General features: G+C 40.0%; 1 protein-coding gene across 5 annotated transcripts in view; it reads right to left on the bottom strand.

Moving 5' to 3' along the window:
• The window catches only part of Setx (senataxin), a 61,825-nt gene extending 38,878 nt beyond the window's left edge, over positions 1 to 22,947 (bottom strand). Inside the window, exons 1-10 of one of the 5 annotated variants that reach the window (XM_048431893.3) lie at positions 22,794 to 22,947; positions 19,396 to 19,521; positions 18,717 to 18,865; positions 15,654 to 15,837; positions 11,491 to 11,701; positions 8,131 to 8,240; positions 5,856 to 6,075; positions 4,900 to 5,019; positions 261 to 432; positions 53 to 140 (exon numbers count right to left, since the gene is read on the bottom strand). In XM_048431893.3, coding sequence (XP_048287850.3) covers positions 53 to 140; positions 261 to 432; positions 4,900 to 5,019; positions 5,856 to 6,075; positions 8,131 to 8,240; positions 11,491 to 11,701; positions 15,654 to 15,837; positions 18,717 to 18,844 — 1,233 coding nt within the window. In that variant the 5' untranslated portion in view covers positions 18,845 to 18,865; positions 19,396 to 19,521; positions 22,794 to 22,947. Of the gene's footprint in view, positions 1 to 52; positions 141 to 260; positions 433 to 4,899; positions 5,020 to 5,855; positions 6,076 to 8,130; positions 8,241 to 11,490; positions 11,702 to 15,653; positions 15,838 to 18,716; positions 18,866 to 19,395; positions 19,522 to 20,093; positions 20,290 to 21,165; positions 21,286 to 22,793 lie in introns of those variants that run through there. The other 4 variants (XM_087899796.1, XM_048431891.3, XM_048431896.3 and 1 more) reach the window with 4 other exon arrangements.

Consider the following 22,947-nt stretch of genomic DNA (forward strand, 5'->3'; position numbering starts at 1 on the left):
ACACAAAACACTGTCTCTGCAGTGTCACTTCAACTTTTAAAATATTATATACCTTTTTGGTCTTTTCAGGATTATAGTTATAGACAATCTGGCTGCACGTCACCATATCATCAAAATGTGGCTCCGGTTCTGGCTTGGTCCTTAAATATTAGGAATAAATAGAAATTATTGAAAGGAAGGGACTGAAGGAGAGAGAGGAAAAAAGTCTCCTTGGTAAATCAGTTACAATGCATTATTTTAAATTCTGACATTTAACCAACCTTATGGAGTTTTTCCGTATATTTTGGATCTCTCTGTTGTAGCTCACATTGTTAATAATGGTTTGAAATGCCTCAATGGGGTCAATAAGTTGACCCCACACTTTTGATCCAAGGCGATCCAGAATCACCATGAAACAGTGTAATGCTGGCCAGAAAGGATCCATGTTGTCATCTAAAATGAATACAGCAATTTCTAAATTACAAAACAATAAGAAAAACATTCTAAAATATATTGAGAATTAAATATTCTTGGTCAGTCAAAACTGAAAGCATAAATAGCAATTACTATTATTTATTTAATTAATTTTGGGGGAGGGGTTTCGAAACAGGATTTCTCTGTGTAACAGCCCTAGCTGTCCTGGAACTAGCTCTATAGGCCAGGTTGGCTTTGAACTCAGAGGCCTCTCTGTCTCTCAAGTGCTGGGATTAAAGGCGTGGCCACCACTGCCAGGTGTAATAGCAATTAATTTAAAGTGATATCTGCCAATTTCTCTCTCTCTCTCTCTCTTTTAAGTTTTTTGAGACAGGGCTTCTCTGTGGCTGTTCTGAAACATCCTCTGTAGACCAGGCTGGCCTGTAACTCACAAGAGGTCCATCTACTTCTTCCTCCTGAGTGCTGGGATCAAAGGCATGTGCCACCATGCCCAGCTTGCAACTTTTCAAATGTTATAAAATTATAATCTCTTTTCAAAAATAAATAACAATAATTAATGGAAACAAACTGATAAGTAACAAAACAGTCTAAGCAAAGGCAACCTCATCACCATTTTACCATGTCTAAAACAGTCTTTCCTAATTAACCTAAGACCTCCCACAAGCTGATGCCCCAACTCTAAATGGTAAGCAACAGGGGGAAAAAGAAGAGAGGGCTAGTACAATGGCCCAGTGAGTAAAGGTACTTGCTGCCAAGCATGGGGACCTGATTCTGACCCCCAGATGCTACATGTTAAAGAAAGCAGACTTTTATTTTTTTTTAAGATTTATTTATTATGTATATAATGTTCTGTCAGCATGCATGCCTGAAGAGGGCGCCAGATCTCTTTACAGATGGTTGTGAGCCACCATGTGATTGCTGGGAATTGAATTCAGGACCTCTGGAAGAGCACTGAGCCATCTCTCCAGTCCGAGAGCAGACTTTTAAAAGTGTCCTCTAATGTTCTCTCGTTCTCTTTCTCTCTCTCTCTCTCTCTCTTTTCTCTAAATATTGTTTAGGAGTAAAAGAATGTGAAATAATATTTATGGATCTAAATAAAACCCAGGATCTAAGAAATTCTGCTTCAGTAAGTTCCTTAATTTTGTGTGCCATAGGTAATAATTATGCTAAGAATTAAAACTCCTAGTCAACAGTAAGCATTCTTCATACACATTCTATTACCTTTGCTGTCCACTTTTCATGGATATGCAGGAATTCCTGCTATTCATTAAGTGTCCGCTTATGCCTTTTCCCTCACTCAGATACACAGTGGAAAGATATCGGTCCTGGCTAAAGACCTTCAGTGATTCTAACATCACAGTTCTTAGTCAATTCCCAGATGTATTTTTAATATGCCCATAATCACTGTCTGTAACCAAAACAAATCAATACCTTTTTGCAAACGCCAGAATGCCTTCCCCATCAGCACTGCCTATCAAATTTCTAAGCATCCTTACTAGATTCCCTCCTACGCTACTGTTCCCAGCTGTGTGATTTCCAGAGGTGGAGGCAGTGCTATAGTTTACTCTATTACTCAGTGTTTAGTTGCCTTGACCCTTCTGCTTTACTTCTTAGAACTTTCAAACTCTGGTTGGTAAATGTTCAGTGCTTAGGTTGGAACCCAGAGCCTTGGGCATACTAGGTAAATACTCTGTCATCCCCAACCAAAACTGCTTATCTTATACTTATATATTGTGTATCCTTTACAACTTCTGATGGCACCTTATGCTTACTAAGATCTCACTCATATAAGGAAAAAAATAGTCATGTGAAGACAATTATGAAAAGTTAAAGAATTTTAAACTTAAAGAGTACATACAGACATGGGAAAAAATTAGTAATTTATGCAGTAAATGCTGGCAAATCCATTATTAATAGCATAATCTAGCAAGAAAACATGTCATCAAAAAAAAGGTGCTATTTCTTCTAGAATCTTGATATAAATTAAGTTCCTGACTTCATTTCTCAGTCAGCTAGAGCAGACCCTGTGATGATCGAAGTGTTGTGAGTCTGTACTGTCTAGCATGCACTGAGCCTTGAAAATATGGTTAATGGGAATGAAAATCAGTATTTTTTACATTTCAATTAAACTTCAATAACTAACTCTGGTGGTTAGATCTGGTGGTTATTATGTTGGACAGTGTCACCCTACAGAACCAGAGAACAATGAAACAGCAGAGATTGGAACAGTAGCCAGGCAGCGGTTGGCATACACCTTTTAATTCCAGCACTTGGGAGGCAGAGGCAGGTGGATCTCTGTGAGTTCAAGGCCAGCCTGGTCTACAAGAGCTATTTCCAGGACAGCTAGGACTATCTCTAAAAACAAAAAACAAAAAGAGATTGGGATGGCCTTCCAATTGTTAAGTGACATACTTTTGTAAATGGAGTTCCCAGAGACTCTGGTTTGCATAATGCAAAAGTAAGCTAACTTTGGAGAGGATGTGGGGTACAGGGAACTGATATAGATATGAATAATTTGCACTGGTATGGATCTTACTTTATTGATACAAATTTAAGGTCAATTTTGTTATACTGTGAATAGATAGAGATAGAGAGAGAGTTCTGTTCTTATTAAGGTATTGTGTTTGTGCAGTTCATTTAAAAATGTAATGTATAATTAAGAAATATAAGTTAACAGATACTCATCTGTAATAGTCAAGCTTATAGCCATGATAGTTAGATTTTATATATATATATATATATATATATATATATCTCCTGGAGTCTTTGATGGAGCTGAAGAATTTATAGTTATAGTTTTCCTTAGTTATGATAAAAGATAAAGTAGATATAAACATTGTACTTAGGTAATATTATATCCTTCTGGAGTCTTTGATGAACTTGAAAATATTATAGTTATAGCTTTCCTTAGTTATGATAAAAGTAAATATAAACATTGTAACGGTAATTCTTGTTTGATACCTGTTTTGTTATATGTAATTTTTCTATGTTAAGGATAAAACTTTCCTTTTTTATATAAACAGAAAAAGGGAGGTGATGTGGATTTCCTTCTGCACACTGTGATTACCACTATTAAATAAAGAAACTGCTTTGGGACTATAGCAGAGCTATAGGGGAACAGAGCTAGGCGGGGAAAACTAAACAGAATGCTGGAAGAAAAGATGGCAGAGTCAGAGAGGAGCCATGGAGCTGCGGTCAGAGTCAGACATGCCAAAACTCTGCTGGTAAGCCACTGCCACGTGGCGATTCACAGATTAATAGAAATGGGTTAAATTAACATGTAAGAATTAGCCAATAAGATGCTAGAGCTAATGGGCCAAGCAGTTCTTTAATTAATACAGTTTCTGTGTGATTATTTGGGGGTCTAAGCTAACCAGGCAGCCAGGAAGAACAAGCAGCCCCTCCTCCAAAAGGGAACATTCTTTCATTGCTAGTGAAAGTACAAACTGATACAGCAGCTTTGGAAATCAGTATGACAATTTCTCAGAAAATTAGGAAACAACCTACCTACCTCAAGACCCAGCAATACCACTTTTGGGTATATACCCAAACGATGCTGAATCATATCACAAGGACATGTGCTCAACTTCGTTCATAGCAGCATTATTTGTCATAACCAGAACTTGGAAACAACCTAACTGCCCCTCGACCAAAGAATGGATAAGAAGATGTACATTTACACAATAGAGTACAACACAGCAAAGAAAAAATAATAACATCTTGAAATTTCTGGGCAAATAGATGGATTAAGAAAACACCATATTGAGTGAGGTAACACAGATCCAGAAGGATGTACTCACTCATAAGTGGCTTTTAGACACAAAGCAAAGAAAATCAGCCTACAAATCACAATCCCAGAGAACCAAGACAACAATAAGGACCCTAAGAGAGACATAAACGAATCTAATCTACATGGGAAGTAGAGAAAGACAGGCTCTCCTGAGTAAACTGGGAGTATAGGGATCACAGTAGAGGGTAGACAAGAAGAAGGAAGGAAGGTAGGGGAGCAGAGAAAAATATATAACTCAATAAAAAAAAAAAAGAGTAAGCTAACTTCCCCGGCTTCAATCACTCCCTCTAGCAAAGAAGGGTGCTAAATTAAAGTCTAAAAGGGTCCTTTGCAATTTAAATCTGAATCTGTTACCTAACTAAGTTAATTCCTGGGCCATACTTCCTCAACATGCCTGAGGCCAAGATTTTTTTCTTCACACTCTTACAACCCTAACTTACAGTGACACCAACTTCCCACCTCCCTACCCCCTACCCCCCCACACACATCCCCAACTTGAGAAAGGGTTTCTCTGTGTAGCCCTGGCTGTTCTGGAACTCACTATGTAGACCAGTCTGGCCTCCAACTCAAAGATCCATCTGCCTCCTAAGTGCTGGAATTAAAAGGTTTATGCCACTACCACCAAGCAGACATCAACACTTTTAAAAGTACACCATCACAGTATTCAAAAGCACTTAGCAAGTAAAGTATATTACCATCCGATTGCTTCTCCATGGTGTGAAGGATTGACTGCATAAAATCATTTTGTTTGTCTGACCCCAACAACAGTGAATCCATAGCTTGCTCTTCAAGAATGGTCAGCAACATGCAAATACCTGCAAGATTATTCCAGTTTACCAAACTGATGAAATAACACTATGCTAAATGTTTTCTAAGCTAGCAGGTAGAAAGTAAAAGCAGAGGGGTTGGAGAGATGGCTCAGAGGTTAAGAGCACTGACTCTCTTCTAGAGGTCCTGAGTTCAATTCCCAGCAACCACATGGTGGCTCACAGCCATCTGTAATGAGATCTGGTGCCCTCTTCTGGTGTGTAGGCATACATGCAGACAGAACACTGTATACATAATAAATAAATAAATAAATCTTTTAAAAAAAAAAAGTCAAAGCAGAACAGAATCCAGCTCCCCTGTCTGCCATACTTCATATCCCAACAATAGACCTTGACATTTTTTCTAGTGTTAAATAGGTAAACACTGCTAGTCACGGTATAAGGTGATTTCTAAATACACAACTTGTACTTCATAAAACCTAAGATACCACAAACATTCACGTGTGCATTATACAGTTCATATACCACTAAAAAAATTGCTAACTATGATATGTAACTTTAAAGAATTAATAAAATAGTGACTTACAAACAATGCTAACTTTTCTCACCACCTAGAAATATTTACATGATAAAAAAGAGATAACAATCACCATCATACTGACACATCTACTTCAAACAAAGATTCACTTGCCAGTATTTGAAAACATACCTGTTTGGAAGGCATTTAGAATAAACAATGTTTAATACGATATAAAATAGTTAAGCTAATTTAGCAAGGGAACAAGAATTAGGAACCATAAAATCTTTTAATAAGGAAATTGCTCAGAAATTGCTCTGTGCTCAGAACACGAGGAAAGACATGGTCGTGGAGGAATGATACTCACCTAGCCAATAGTTTTTGTAGTTGGTAGTATCATACATGTGCGCAGGCAGAAGGATCAGTTTGCCTTTCTCAAGCACAGAAGATGTGTAAATGTCTGGACTTTCCAAAAGCCCCAACTCAATGACTTTAAAAAGGCAAGTTAAAACTTCCTGCAAGTCGTAATAGTCATCTCTGTCCACTTTCCCCAGGTTTCTTGCAGTCAGAATAGCCCATCGCCGAACCTAAATAATTGTATTATAAATGACATTGTATGTTCATTCATTAATTCATTCAATAAACAATGAACTACACTAAACAACATGATATAATACAGATTTCAAAAGACATGAAAAGATTACTGCAATGTATGAACCTTCTTTGATCCTGATTCGAACAAACTAAATCATTTATGAAACAATCATTTTCATTCATTTAAAAACTAGCGGAAATCTGGTCCTGTGTTAATATTTTATTTAATATATTTATATTTTAAGTATTTGGTAATTCTTTTTCCATCTATCCCACCAATTTTTTAAAAGATTTATTTATTTTGTATATGGTATTCTGCCTGGGGTCAGAAGCGGGCAGGCACCAGATCTCATTATAGATGGTTGCTGGGAATTGAACTCAGAACCTTTGGAAAAGCAGTCAGTGCTCTTAACCAATGAGCCATCGCTCTAGCTCCCATTCCATCAATCTTTTATGCTCCCTTACGTTTTAAGTACGTGTATTAGAAGCAATCTACTTAGACTTCTGCAAACCAATTTTATTGGGGGTGGGGGTTCAAGACAGGGTCTCTCTATAGCCCTGGCTATACTGAAACTCACTCTGTAGACCACGCTAGCCTTTAATTCGCAGAGATCCTCCTGCCTCTGCCTCCTGAGTGCTGAGATAAAAGGTGTGTGTTACCGCCACCTGGCATCAACTTTCCCAGGGGTTCTGGTTTTTTTCTGAAGTGTATTTCTAATTTCTACTACCATACATAATTCCTCATGGGCTACAGGACTCTATCACTTACTACTCTGTGCTTCTCTTCCATTGCTGGCCCACAGAAACACCCAGTCCGACCACTTCACATCCTCTCTGAGGACTTTCCTATTGTTTGTTTAGAACAGAGGAAACCACTTCACCATTTTGACAGAAAGTCTATTACTACAGTTCTGCTTTGGTTTTTCAAGACAAGGTTTCTCTGGTTGTCTTGGAACTTCTGTAGACCAGGCTGGCCTTGAACTCACAGAGATCTACCTGCCTCTACCTCCTGAGTGCTGGAATTAGAGGTATGCACCACTATGCCCAGCAGTATGCTCTTTCTTTGCTGAAGGTTTTTAAAAAAAAATCTTTTCTTGCCATATTCTTGCAGAGCAGTCTTTCTCAGCAATTGCCTTAAAAGAGTGACTCCATTCTAACTGCTAGTGCACATGGAGCTGTGTATATGTGTATGCTGCCTCACCTCATGGTAGGCTATGTCCCATTTCCATGCCTACAGGTAATCTACATCTGTTCTTGTCTACTCTCTGAATTTTATATTAACTTCTTCATCTCTAGTACCTAGTAACTTTTCTTGTTCCTGCCTATCCCCTTCAATCTCACTTATTAGCAAAATTAGTATTTTTAATGATTTTCCATGTGCTTCAGCAAACAAGTGAGAAAAGCAAGAATCTTTCATTAGTTCAGTTTTACAATATGCTGGTTAATTTTGTCAACTTGACACAAACCTGGAAAGAGGGAATCTTAATTTTAAAAAAGCCAGCATAAGGTTGGCCTGTAGGTAAGTCTATAGGGAGGGTACTGTCTTAGTGATTGACATGGGATGACCCAGCCCGCTATGGATTGTGTCTCTTCTCCCCTGGGCAGATGGTCCTGGGTTGTATAACAAAACAGGTTGAGCAAGCCAGTAAGCAATACTCCTTCATGGTATCTGCTTCAGTTTCTGCCTCTAGGATTCTGTCTTGAGTTCCTGCTATGATTTCCTTTGATGAACTGTGATATGACAGTGTATGATAAAATAAACCCTTTCCTTCCAAAGTTGTTTTGGTCAGTGTTTGCTCACAGCACGTAAAACTGACTATGACAGAAACGCTGAAAGAAAATCAAACTGCTTTTCCTCCTCGTCTTTTACTCAAGCAGCACTCATCAGCCAGTGCTCCCGTCCTCTTAAATTCATAACACTCAACCACGTAACATTCTACTTAAATGTAGGAATTTAAAAAGAGTAAAGATTTTCAACCTATATTTAAACAGAATAGACACTATACTACATACAAGGTAACACCATTACTAGCACTACCCATACTCACCATTTCATTGGGATGAACCAAAAACAAATAGATCCCTGGATATTTGTCAAACACCTGAAAGGAGCAATTGGTTTGTTCCATTCGACAAAGTGCTTCCACACACAGTTCATCTAAAGGGGGAAAAAGCAGTAAAGGGTTTAAATTGAGGCCCTAAAAACTGGCTCCTTGGGTATTTTTAAAATAAAAGTTACTCATTTTTTGAAACTAAGAAATTAAAAATGCTGATAGTGGAATTGTTGAAACAGTATTTACCTACTGATAGACTTTTTTTTTTTTTGAGATACTAGAAATCAAATCCAGTTCCTGAGGTATACTAGGTAAACATACTGAGTTACATTCCAATTCTGATAGACTGTTCATTGTGATCATTCACGGAATAGTCCTCTTATTTTAAATTTGCTAAAACATGGGGCTGAAGAAATGATTCAGAGGCTACGAGCACTGACAGTTTTACCAGAGGACCCAGGCTCAATTCCCGGCACCCACATATCACCTCACAACTCTAGCTCCATTGGCAGGTGATCTGACACTCTCACGGAGACATATATTCAGACAAAACACCTATGCATATAAAATAAAATTTTAACATATATTTATATTTTGTATAATTATCTCTAAAGACTATCTTAGAAGCATGGCTATAGGTCCAGTGTCTTGCATTTGATATTTGATCCACCTAAACTGGAGTAAGAACAAAAGAGCTTCTCCTCCTAATAGCTAGTCATCTCAATTTCACATAGATCAACTAACTTCCTCTATGAGACTTTAAAGTCAATTTTATTTGTCAAGCTTCAAAAAACAGTATACTAGTAATAGTAGTTAGCTTTAAAGGGGGAATTATGACTGGATCAGTTTATAGGAAACTCCTGCAATACTGGAAATACACAAAAAGTATAAATAATCTTCAAGTTTACATACTTTTAAAGATTTTTAATTTTTTTTTAAAAAAAATACTTATGTGTGGGACTAGAGAGATAGCTCAGCAGTTAAAAGCACTGGCTGCTCTTTCAGAGGACCCAGATTCAATTCCCAGCAGCCACATGGCAGTTCACACCTGTCTATAACTCCAGTGCCAGGGGATCCAACTCCCTCACACATACAGGCAAAATACCAATATACATAAAATATAAATTATAAAGAAAATATTTTGTGTATGAATATTTTACCTCTATGCATGTTTATGTACCACATACCTGCCTTGTGCCCATAGATCAGAAGGGGGTGGGGGTCAGATCCCCAAGATCTGGAGTTACTGACAGTTGTGAACTGCCATGTGGGTGTTGGAAACTGAACCTAGGTCCTCTGCAAGAGCAGCAAGTGCATTCAATTAAGCTGCTGAGCCATCTCTCCAGCCCTGGTATTATGAGTACACTATTCTTTAATAAATATTTAAGCGGCTGGAATGTTGACTCAGCTGATTACTCTTCCAGAGGACCTGGGATCAGATTCCAAGCACCCACAACGGTGGCTCACAACCATCTTAACTCCAGTTCCAAACATCCTCTTCTGGCTTCCTTGGGTACTTCCACATATGTGATATATAGATATAAATGCAGTCAAAACACTCAAAAATATTAAATGAAAATGATTAAAAGGCTTTCAGTTTATAATCTAGTTACTTGTAAATTAGCAATTTATCTAATCAAAAGCAGAGCTTGGTGGCACAGGCCTATAATCCCAGCCCTCCAAAGGTAGGTAAATCTCTCTAAGTTCAAGGCCAGAATGTTCTATATGGTGAGTACCAGGACAGCCAAGACTACAAAAGAGATAATCTGTCTCAAAAAGACAGTTGTTTTCTAATCAAATATTTGTATTTACTTTATACAGGACAAAGAAAATTAAATTGCATAAACTGTTTTATATTTCTAAAAAGTAACCATATGGTCTCAAGTAACACAGCAAAAAAAAAAACCAACAAAAACAAAACAAAACAAAACAAAACAAAAAAACAACCAAAAAAAGTTACAGAGGGGCCTGGTGGCATAAGCTTGTAATCCCAGCTACTGGGGAGGCTGAGGTGAAAGAACCAAAAATTCAAAGCCTGCCTAGGCTATAGAGTGAATTCAGGTCAGCCTGGGCAATTTAATAAGATCCTGTTAAGCAGGTTAGGGAAAAGGAGTAATTGCCTAGATATGCATGATCCTGGGTTCAGTCCCCATAATAGCACTACCACCACCTAAAAAAGTCAACTATTTTTGATTAAGGGAATAAATACAACCAAATTCAATATGCTGTCTTCTAGTCACTCTAAAACAAACTGGCCCCAATCCACATATATACTTATTGAGAATATATGAGCTAGATACTGGATTCCTAAAATGTTCTTTATACCTGGTAAATATGTTGGCCCACACCTCTAATCACAACTCAGGAGCCTAAGCTAGAGCTTTGATTTCAAGGTCATCCTAGCAAGAAAGGCAAATATATAAGACCCAAACTGGAACCACTACCACATGCCATGCCAACTAACTGATAAAAAGAAAAAAAACAACTGTGTCTTCTCTGTACTTTGGGAGGATCTCATACAACCAAGGCTGGCCTGGAAGTCTTTATGTGACCAAAGAAGACTTTCCTGTAGCCACCTTCCTAATAGTGGCATTACAAATACATACCTCAGCTGATTAGAGCAATGGTTCTCAACCTGTGGGTCTTAACCCCTTTGGGGGGTCACATATCAGATATCCTGCATATCAGATACTTAAATTAGGATTCATAATAGTAGCAAAAATACAGTTATGAAGTGACAACAAAATAATTTTATGGTTGGGAATCACTACAACATGAGGAACTGTATTAAAGAGTCAAAGCATCAGGAAAATTGAGAACCACTGGATTAGAAGCAACTGTTTTTCAGAGCTGTTGTGCCCCCTCCCCCTTAATAAGGAGCATTCAGCAACATCTGGAAATGCCTTTAATCCCAGCACTCGAGAGTCAGAAACAGGTGTATCTCTGTGAGTTTGAAGCCAGACTGGTCTACAGAGCGAGTTTCAGGAAGGCTCCAAAGCTACAAAGAAACCCTGTCTTAAAAAAAAAAAAAAAAAATGTCTGAAGACATTTTTTGGTTGTGACAATAACAAGGCAGGGGAGAAAAAGGCTCCTGGCATGTAGTCGACAGAGGTTAAAACTGCTACTAACAATCCCACAAGGAATAGAAGAGTCCTGTGGAGAAACGAGCTGGTCTAAAAATGCTGTGGTGGTGGTGGTCTATGCCTTTGATCCTATCAATCAAGAAGCAGAGGCAGGAGGATCTCTGAGTTTGAGGCCAGCTTAGTCTCCAGAGTGAGTTCCAAAGTTCCAAGAACAGCCAGAGCTACACAGAGAACCCTGTCTAGGGAAGAAAAAAAAAAAAAAGATACTCACTAACACGCTCATGCAGAAGCAAGTAAGGATACTTCAGTATTTCAAAAAGAGGAACTCGAAGCTTATTTTCAAAATCTTGGCCACTACAGTCAAATAGCTGTTCCTCTCCATTGTTGTCGACTATATATAGTTCATCATCATCTTCAACTTCTGCCTTCATAGACTTCTCAAAGTGATTTATGAGGCGTAAGGTTTCTAGTTCCCATAAAACCTACAAAAGATGAAAACAGTGGTTTTTTTTTTTAATGTAACAAAATATGCTGTGTAACAACCACTCCTATAAAAAGCCTTTTCCTCTGTGAACAAAAATTTAGAAGCAATGGTGGCACACGCCTTTATCCCAGCAGTAGGCAGAGGCAGGTCAATCTCTTGAGTTCTAGGCCAGCTTGGTCTACAGAACAAGTTCCAGGACAGCCAGGGTTACAGAGAGAAATCCTGTCTTGGGAAAAACCAAAATAAACAAACAAATAATTTATAAGTTTAAAGTAGCAGCTATCATATATCATACACACAGAGACATAACTTGGATCTAATGCTTCAATTTCTACCACTATAACATTGAGATACATGAGTCTCATCCAATAAGATGTAAAAGTTGCTTCCATGATTTTAGTCCAAAAATACTACACATGCAAACAAACCCCCGAAATTTATTTTAAAAAGCAACAACAGTTAAAGAGTCACGATGTGGCTCAGCTGTTAGGTGCTGGCCTGAGAGGCATGAGACTCTGTGTTCCATTCTCAGCATAGATAGACTAGAATGTGGCAGGACTGAAATCAAATACTGGAGAGGTGGCAGCAAGAGGACCAGAAGCTCAAGGTTATCATCAGCTGCATAGGGAGTTTGAGGAGTGTGAGCTAGACACCCTATTTCAGGAGTTTCTCCTTAGCATCCACAACTTAACTATACAAGTTGGTAATAAGGCTTAGCTTTTAGCATGTCTTGGCTTTCACCATGCCTTCCTCACTAAGCACATCTAGCTTCTACCTGAGACAATGTGCTATTTTTCCTTTTACTTAAACACTTCAGGCCACTATAAGTGGCCTAATTTCAAAACTGTTATCTCAGGAATTAAGGAAGCCTAAGGAGAGGGAAAAGAGACAGGACATGCCCAGTCAATAAAGCAAGTAGGATTCACACATTTACTGATTAGAGCACTCACTGCCTTACATGAGTATGATTCATGGCCCTCCAAAGCAGTTACAACAGCAACATCAGTAATTGGTGATCACAAATCACCACAACATATAACAATCACAGAAATCTGCCTGCCTCAATCTTACCAAAAGCAATCTACAGGTTCAATGCAATGCCCATCAAAATCCCCGCAAAATTCTTAAGACCTCAAAAGAACGGTACTTAACTTCATATGAAAAAGCAAAAACCTGCCAGGCGGTGGAGGCGCAAGCCTTTAATCCCAGCAGGAGGATTCTCTGTGAGTTCAAGGCCAGCCTGGTCTATAAGAGCTAGTTCAAGGACAGGCTCCAAAAGCTACAGAGAAACCTTTTCTCAAAAAATTCAAAAAAAAAAAAAAAAAAAAGCAAAAAACCCAAAACAATCCTGTACAATAAAAGATTTTCTAGAGGCGTCATAATCCCTGACTTCAAACTCTACTACAGAGCTACAGTACTGAAAACAGCCTGGTATTGGCATAAAAACAGACAGGAGGACCAATGGAACCGAATAGAAGACCCGGATATCAATCTACTCATCTTCAAACACCTGATTTTTGATAAAGAAGCAAAAAATATTAAATGGAAAAAAGAAAGCATATTTAACAAGTAGTGCTGGCATAACTGGATATCAACATGTAGAAGAATGAAAATAGACCCATATCTACCACCACGCACAAAACTCAAGTCCAAATAGATCAAAGACCTCAACATAAAGCCAGCCACACTGAACCTTTATAGAAGAGAAAGTGGGAAGTACACTTGAACACATTAGCACAGGAGACCACTTCCTAAATAGAATCCCAGCAGCACAGACACTGAGAGAAACAATTAATAAATGGAACCTCCTGAAACTGAAAAGCTTCTGTGAAGCAAAGGACACGGTCAACAAGGCAAAATGACAGCCTACATAATGGGAAAAGATCTTCACCAACTCCACATCAAACAGAGGTCTGATCTCCAAAACATACAAAGAACTCAAGAAATTGGTCATCAAAAGAACAAATAATCCAATAAAAAAATGGAGTATAGACCTAAACAGAAAACTCTCAACAGAGGAGTCTAAAATGGTTGAAAGACACTTAAGCAAATGTCCAACATCCTAAGTCATCAGAAAAATGCAAATCAAAACAGATTCCATCTTACACCTGTAAGAATGGCCACGATCAAAAACACTGATGACAACTTATGCTGGAGAGGTTGTGGGGAAAGGGAACACTTCTGCATTGCTGGTGGGAGTGCAAGCAGGTACAGCCCCTTTGGATATCAGTGTGGCAATTTCTCAGAAAATTAGGAAACAACCTTCCTCAAGACCCAATACTACTACTTTTGGGTATATATCCAAAGGATGCTCAACCGTGCCACAAGAACATGTGCTCAACTATGTTCATAGAAGCATTGTTTATCATAGCCAGAACCTGGAAAAAATCTAAATGTCCCTCGACCAAAAACTGGATAAGGAAAACACGGTACATTTACACAATGGAGTACTACACAGCAGATAAAAAATAATGACAGCTTGAAATTTGCAGGCAAATGGATGGAGTTAGAAAACATCATATTGAGTGAGGTAACCCAGACCCAGAAAGATAATTATCATATGTACTCAAAAGTGGTTTTTAAACATAAAGCAAAGAAAACCAGCCTACAAATCACAATCCCAGAGAACTTAAGACAACAATGAGGACCCTAAGAGAGACAGACAGATCTAATCTACATGGGAAGTAGAAAAAGACAAGATCTCCTGAGTAAATTGGAAGCATGGGGACCTTGGGAGAGGGCTGAAGGGGAGGGGAGAGGCAGGGAGGGGAACAGGGAAAAATGTAGAGTTCAATAAAAATCAATTTAAAAAAAATGAAATCTGCCTGCCTCTGCCTCCAGGATTAAAGGCATGCATCACCATGCCTAGCCCTATACAAATTTTTTTAAGTCCCTAAACATGGGCCCTTTATAGCATGAGTACTGAGAATGAGAGACTTAACACATCACCCTGCCATCGTGCTACACACATCTCAATATATCTACTAACTATAAGCTATTCCAAACTAAATGAGAAGAAACTGGTGCTTATTTGTCAAAGGCATAAAAGCAGGCCTTTCTCGTCTTATCCATGCCTGAAATAACAGTACTCAGGACACAAATGGATCAGAAGTTCAAGGTCATCCTTGGCTATGTAATAAGCACGAAGCCAGTCTTGGCTCAAGAGGTATGGGGGATACTTTTCCTTAAATATAAGTTTATACACAAAGACATCGAATAGTTTCAGCATAAAAATTAAGGATGGGGAGATGCTCAGTCAGTGAAGTGCTTTCCTTGCAAACTTGAGGACCTGAATTTAAATCTCCAGCACTCATATAAAAGCTGGGTGCACCCGCATGTGTCTGTAACCTGAGTGCCAGGATGAGACAGGTGAATCTCTGGAGCTTGCTGGCCAGCCAACCTACCAGTAAAGGGACCCTGTTTCAAAATATAAGATGGAGCTCAATCAAGGAAGACAGACAATACCAAACTCTGGCTTACACAGGCAAATATAGGAACAGAGGCAGGAATACATCACAGACATCAAAAACACTTTCCCATATATGGTACATCTACTATCTGTTCTTTATCAGATAAATGTAATAAACCTAACATACTTGCCTTTAGAGTTTATAAGTATCTCAATAAAAATGAAAACATTCTTTGCTTTTTGGAAACAGGGTCTAACCAGGTAGGCCTACAACTTGCAATTATCCTGCCCTACTTCCTGAGTGCAAGAAATGACTTTGTAAAACTGTTTTATGCCAAAATAACTACAACTGACATAAAACTGTACTTTTAAAGATTCGATTCAATGGCATCAGTAAGTATTTACAGCAACTGTTATATACTAGGAAGTTAGGTACTAGAACTGTACTAGATTTCAAAGTTTTAGTCATACAGCATCATTTTCCTGAATGTGTTTAACAACTACACTTACGATTTCCTGGTTAGAATTTACTGCAAATTACCTCGTGTAAGAATGGCACCTCATCTCTGGCTCTGTGGTACTCAGCCACACACTCTAAGCAGTAGCAGAGGTCTTCATCAGCTGTTTGAAATTCACTTGATCCAGTGCTAGATGCATAGCACTTTAGGACATCAACGGTGGAAGTACCACCTGGAGTACACCAACAGCATGTGCTCATTCTGTACCTGTAACAGGAAAATGAACACTCAAGACTTACTCTTTATGCAGAACAGACATACTTTCTACTTGTGATCCAAGTCACCTAAAAAACTGTTTCCAGAGCCAAATGTTCTAATGGCCATCTTTCCAAAACTGATTAACCCCAAATATGAAAGCAGGGTAGGGGTGAAGCATAGTGGCAAGAGTACTTGTCCCACATGGAATCCCTGGGTTTGATTCCCAACATTAGCAAAAATTCTGAATACATTCTGTTAGTCACAACACTCACTAAGGGGTATGCCATTATGTGCCAAAATAGGTTCAAACTACACAGTACTGATGTAAAATCAGATAAAGACACAAATTAATATTTTCAAGCTACAGATTTTAGAGTCTCCCAATAACTTAAAAAGCTAAAATTTTTCATATTCCTAAAAAGCAGTTCTAGAAACTTCCAGAAATACATATAAATCTATACCAATAGTAAGACACAATAGTAAGAAATAGTAAGATTATTTCCTGTTATTTGACAAGATATAAACAAATTGCTGCTCTATACTCACTGCTCTTCAACCAACTATGAACTCCTAATAGTTACAAAAGGTCACAACCTATTGCTACCAAGTTTTTTATATACTCTCAACCATCCTTCACCATCCAAACTCCAATTTAAAGGGTTTTAAGATGATCTTCCAACTCCTAGCAGTCTCCAAAAAAAAAGTACCAAGAGTAAAAAGATTACCAAGAGGCATCAAAGCCAGTTTGAAGGCTCTCTAGAAGAAATATAATTTGTATAACTATAACTAAGTGTATATAAAAACTAACAGAAAGTCCACTGTAGTAAATAGTGTACTGTGGTTGAATAAAAAGTATATCGTGTACCCTGATATGCAATAAATACATAGGTTAATGCAGGTAAAAATGAAGAATGAGCCTAGAGGATCCAGAACTGCCAGTCTATGAAAAAGCACATAGTTAAAGCTGAAAAAATTTGAACAGGATAAATAATATTGACTAGTAAGACAATAATAAATCAACACAATTCAATTATAGTAATACAAATAAGTGAAAAAATGAGAAAGAACATACCTAAGAACTTCAAGTACAATAGTTATTTTCTGTTGTAGGCAGTGGAGCTTAATCTTAGCCCCTCAGACTATGGGACTAGACTTTTTAGAAATTGCCTCCAAAAACCAGAATTTAGAAAGGGAAAACACACACACAAACTTTCTAATTTATGTAAACTATTAGCCAAATGAAGGAAAAATTTAAAAGCAAATTTCTTTAAATTCATCCCATAAACTCCATGACCGTAGTTCATGCATTCTGATCAGGTGGTAAAACTCTTAAGAGAAAAGCCAATCTGTGACAAAAGTTTACTCCTGTATAACAAAAATATATGCATGAGGGGGCTGGAGAGATGGCTCAGTGGTTAAGAGCATTGCCTGCTCTTCCAAAGCTCCTGAGTTCAATTCCCAGCAACCACATGGTGGCTCACAACCATCTGTAATGAGGTCTGGTGCCCTCTTCTGGCCTGCAGACATACAGACAGAATATTCTATCCATAATAAATAAATAAATGTTATATATATATATATATATATATATATGTATTATAGAAAGACTATATTTATTGGTGGGACTAAATTTTATGGAAAAAAGCAATTAGAAAAAAATGTTGGGCTGGTGAAATGGTTCAGTGGTTAAGAGCACTGGCTATTCTCCCAGAGGTCCTGAGTTCAATTCTCAGCAACCACATGGTGGCTCACAACCATCTGTAATGGGATCTGATGCCCTCCTCTGGCATAAAGTCACACATACAGATAGAGCACTCATATAGGTAAAATAAATCAAAGAAAGTTTTTGAGTCTCCTTTCACTGAGAAAGAGGAAATATCAAAGGATTGGAAAACTAATCAGAGTCACTGAATGTTTAGATATGGCCATCTGGCAGCAAGCGGGTTTTTAGTAAAGAACACTCTACAATGCATAGTCTATAATCTCTGCTATAAGAAATCATTAATAAGGCTTAGAGAGATGGCTCAGCAGTTAAGAGCACTGGCTGCTGCTCTTCCAAAAGTCCTGAGTTCAATTCCCAGCAGCCACTGGTGGCTCATAATCATTTATAGTGGGATCTGATCCTCACTTCTGGCATGCAGGCATACATGCAAATAGAGTACTCATACATATAAAATAAATTAAAAAACTAAAAACTGGTTATACCAGACTAACCCAGAAGGGGTAAAAAAAAAAAAAAATTAATCGCCAAGTGGTGGTGCCATTGGCCTTGAATCCCAGCACTCAGGAGGCAGAGGCAAGGGAATCTACAAATCAAGTTCCAGGACAGCCAGAGATGTTACACAGAGAAACCCTGTCTCAAACCAAACCAAACCAAACCATTAATATAGCCAGGCCTTTAATCCCAGCACTTCTGTGGCAGAAACAAGCAGATCTCTGTGACTTCAAGGGGAGCAGAGTCTCAAAGTTGAGTTCCAGGACAGCCAAGGCTATGTAGAGACCCTGTCTTAAACAAAACAAAAACACCCTCATGATTAGAGGACCAGAGTTCGATTCCCAGCACCCATGTCAGGCAGCTCATAACTGCCTGTGGACTCCAGCTCCAAAGGATCTGACACCTCTGGCCTTGGCAGGGACATTTACTCTCCCTACACACATACATATAAACATAAAAAATAGTTACTTTTACACCTACTACAGAATATACTTTAAGTATACTTTCTTCACACTTCTAAACAATTTAGAGTAGCTCTAAACATTAAAATACAGATAGAAAACTTAAAGATGAGATTTCAAAAAGAAAAAATCTTATAACAACATGTTCCCCTACATTGATATTACTGCCACCCATTCCATTCCCAAAGCATTAACCTTATCATTATCATCACCTTGTTTTTTCCCTCTTGTTTTGCTTCATCAGTCCTAACATTTCTCCTTTCTTCTCAGTATCACTCAGTCTTGGTTCACTGTCATCATTTGTCTGAATTACTGAAGAAATTTCATCTCTCTGCCTCATCTGTCCAACCTCCAATTCTTCCTACAAAATGTTGCCTAGAGGTTACTGAACAAAGTAAGACTTCCAAAGCCAGTTTGGGGATAACATTCGTATCACTGAGTTCCATCCACACACAAGCCCTTATAACCTTGCTTCATTCTCTTGCTATTCCCATCTCCTACTATGGTGTCTGGCATTCCTTTAACTGAGGCTCGCCATCTGCCTTCAACAATCACTCTTCATACCAATACACACTTCTTATTAGGGAACGTAAGCTACCAAGTTGGTAATATAATGCACTCTACTAGTGATTCTGAAAGAACACCTGCTGAGACCAGTGTACCACACAACCTTGAATGCCAGCGATCTGGGAGTCCTGTCTCTTTTCCAGGGTCTTTGAGAAACTCCTATATCCACCTTTTTATTGCCTTCTTTCCTGATCAAGGTGGTTTGGTTTACTTGTCTGCAATTCAGTGTCAGGGCATGGAATTAATTCTGTATTTTTGTAATTCCAGTACTTGATACTTATCAAAAAAATAAAAAAGAAGTGATTATTTTAAAAAGACAATTACCTTAGCAGAAAGTCCTACAGAAGAGATCCTCTTTGTTGAGGCTTATTTATCCTGGGTTTATTTGTGAATAGACGAGGCTCTCTGCATTCAGATATACTCACACTTTGACCCCAAAAAAGAACATTTCTGAAATTAAAAATAAAATAAAACTGATAAAGCGCCCCTTACATTAAGCATTTCACCTGGGCTTTGCGTCAACCTTGCATTGTCACCTGGTGAGTTACCTCCATCAGGTTAGACAACACATCCGCAGACACTACAGTGCACTAAGGGGAACACTGTAACACTGATGCCCTCACTTGTCCAGGGGCTGCCCCCCAACCGGGATCCAGGTAGGCCCTCCTTTGATAGCGTCTGCCATGGGTGAGCGGGAGGCCGTCAGCACTGCCAACACCTGGGGTCGCAGGACGCGCGACCCGGTGCCTGTGCGGAAGCGACGCCAGGACAGAGGGCTACATCCCGCCGGCCCCTTCCCTGGAGAAGACCTCCCTCCTCCCGAGGCCCTGTTTAGAGCCCTTGCAGTGCATCGCAGCCCAGAGCCGGCGGCGCTGAAGCCAGACCGGCAGGGCTCCCGAGGCAGGCCTGGAGTGCGGAAAGCACCAAGCACTGCCCGCCCGAGGCCGCGCAGCTCTCGTCGCGCGCTGCTCTACGAAAAGAAGGGTTGGAGTGGCGCCCTACCCCGCGGGTCGCGCGCTTACCATCGGCAATATGCCGCGCGCCCCGCCTCGCGCACGCCTGTTCGCCCGCTCGTGGCCTGCCCGCCGCGCTTCTCGCCCGGCTCGGCCCCGTTCGGTCTCGCCGCAGCCTGCTAGCCCTCCTCCATGCCTCGGCCCCGACAACTAGCCGCTGGCGGAAGTGCTAGGCAGAACCTTGCGCCCAACCCGCTACCGCCGCGCGAGTGGGTACCGCCCCCATGCCACCCCAGCCACAGCCTTTTTGTTTTGGAACGCCAAGAGGGCGGGCCACGGGGAAAGCAACGGCGGGGAGCCACAGGCCTAGCAAAGGCCAGTGAGCTGCCGTCACTTCCGGGCTGAAGGGGGAAGTACAACCAATCAAGAGTTCCTGTCCAAAGAAGCCGTGAGTTAGCTGCGGTGCCGCGCCCCGCCCCGGACATTGCCCCGCCCTGGACTTTGCTCCATCTTGGCCTTTGCTCCGCCCCGAGCTTTGCCCCGCCCCGGACTTTGCCCCGCCCCAGACTTTGCCCCATCTTGGCCTTTGCTCCGCCCCCGGTCGGGTCTGACGTTTACTTACGTAGCTGCGGTCTCCCTTTGCCTCTCTTGCTTCCTAACGTCTGAGCCGCTGAAGGCGGCTTCTCTGTTAGAGACCAGACCTAGACAGTAAAATGTCTTGACGCAGAGAACAGCACTACTGTGAGCCACCAAGTTCAGGGCAGCTACACGGTTTAGTCCTTGTGTTTCCGACCCGTTAGAACAGGTCCCACTAACAGAAGACACGCAGTCACTCCAGAGTCCCCAGAGATAGCTGGTCCACCCACACCTCTCCCCTAAAAACCAGGAATTTAGTAAAAAAAAATCACTTTCTTAAGCCCAGCATGATGGTGAAATCATTTTACAACCGCAACGCGCCTGTAATCACAGCACTTAGAGGCTTGATGCCAGAGGACCCGGACCTGAATGCCAGCATCCTACAAAATGCGAATTCGAATTCGAGGCCTACATTACAGTCACCAAAAAAAATACTTATAAATTAAAAAAATCTAAATAAAGGGAGGTCAGAGGGTGTAAGGAGGTAACACGGGAGAGCACTTACCTAGCCTACTGCAGCACTGGGCTCCATCACCAGTGCCACAAATAACAAGGCAATAGGTAGCAGGTGGGTCAAAGACCGTCCTACCCCTGAAGAACCTTAAGGCAGAATGAGAAATCCGCCTGAAAAGCATGGTGGTAGGACTCTAAGGAACGTTCCAGAAAGGGGGCGTGGTTTAAAGTCAGCAAATGACCGTTAGGGGCTTAGGCCAATCAGGAAGCAGCACGAGGCTGACTGTTATCTTCTTGCTTTAAGGGTTTTTTTTTTCGTTTTGTCAAAGATTTCTATCAAAATTAAATTTTAAAAAAAAGGTTTCAAATTAAAAGTATTATGTGTATGCATGGTTTTTAAAATACCATATTTATATGATACTTTTTTTTAAAAAAAGGCTCCGAATGAGGGGAATTTCCAGAAATGAGGGGAAATGAGATGATAGGAACTAGCCAACTATTCATGTACCCGATGATACAGATCCTTTCAGAATTCATTACACAGATTTTAGATTTCAGCTAAATACCATGTTGTTTTAATCATGAAAGTACATAAATGCTAAGTTACTCATTGAGCACGAGAAACATTAGTCTGTGCCTAGAGAGATGACTCAGTGATTAAGAGCACTGGCTGTTCTTCCAGAGGACTCAGGTTCAATTCCCAGCACCCACAAGGCCGCCCACAGCTGTCTATAACTCCATCTTCAGGATACCTGACACCCTCATGCAGGCAAAACACCAATGTACATAAATTAAAAAAGAAAAAAAGAAGAAGAAAATTGGTCTGGGCAGGCAGTGTTGGCACTTGGAGAAAAAAAAATCCTAGCACTTGGGAGGCAGGCAGAGCTCTGTGAGTTTGAGGCCAGCCTGGACAGCCAGTACTGTTTCATAGAGAAACCCTGTCTCAAAACACCAAAAAGGAAAAAAAAAAAACCTAAAAACGTAGTCTTTCAGAGGACCCAAGTTCATTTCCTGTTATCAGCTTTGCAGCTTACAGCTGTCTGCATCTCCAGTCCTAGGCAATCAGAACAGATGTCCTCTTCATGCCTCCTCAGACCCTGTTCCTTAAGTGGGACACATACACAGAAAGATAAAATGAAAAGAGAAAATACTCATAATTCTGAACACAGTAGCTTATGCTTAGGGACACCCCAGGCTAGTTACAAGGAGCACAAAATGTTTTGTCATATGGAATCAGGACCAGAAAGTTCTAGGCTGGTGAAGATGTCTTCCATGTACCAGTTTTTTTGTCTTTACACCGACAGTCATAAAACATGATTTTTACTGCTTTTTCTGTGGTTGAAAATGAAGTCAAATATTTCCTGCAGCCCACAAAAATGTCTCTGAAGCCCCTGTGACTCCTTACAATCTTTCAAACCTTTTATTTTTTTACAATTTATATTATGATCTTAAGTGCCTCGGTGTTTTGCCTGTAGGTATGTCCATGTGAGGGAGCCAGATCCCCTAGGATGGAGTTATAGACCGTTGTGAGCTGCCATATGGGTGCTGGGAATTGAACTCGGGTCCTCTGGAAGAGCAGCCAGTGCTCTTAACCTCTAAGCCAGCTCTCCAGTCCCCCACCCTTGTTTTTTCTATAAGCAATATAAGTCTAACAAACTTTTATGTATAATTGGATTTTACCCTTAATCGTAGCACTTGGGAGATGGAGGCAGATTACCAGGTGTTCCAAGCAAGCTGGGGCTATAGAGTGAATTCCAAGCCAGGTAGGATGCAGAGTGAGACCTTATCTCAAAGAGCCAAATAGGAGTTTGGAGTTGGCCAGATGCCCCAGTCC

The sequence above is a fragment of the Myodes glareolus genome, chromosome 21 (assembly GCF_982192425.1).
Source record: "Myodes glareolus chromosome 21, mMyoGla1.1, whole genome shotgun sequence".
Lineage (NCBI taxonomy): Eukaryota > Metazoa > Chordata > Mammalia > Rodentia > Cricetidae > Myodes > Myodes glareolus.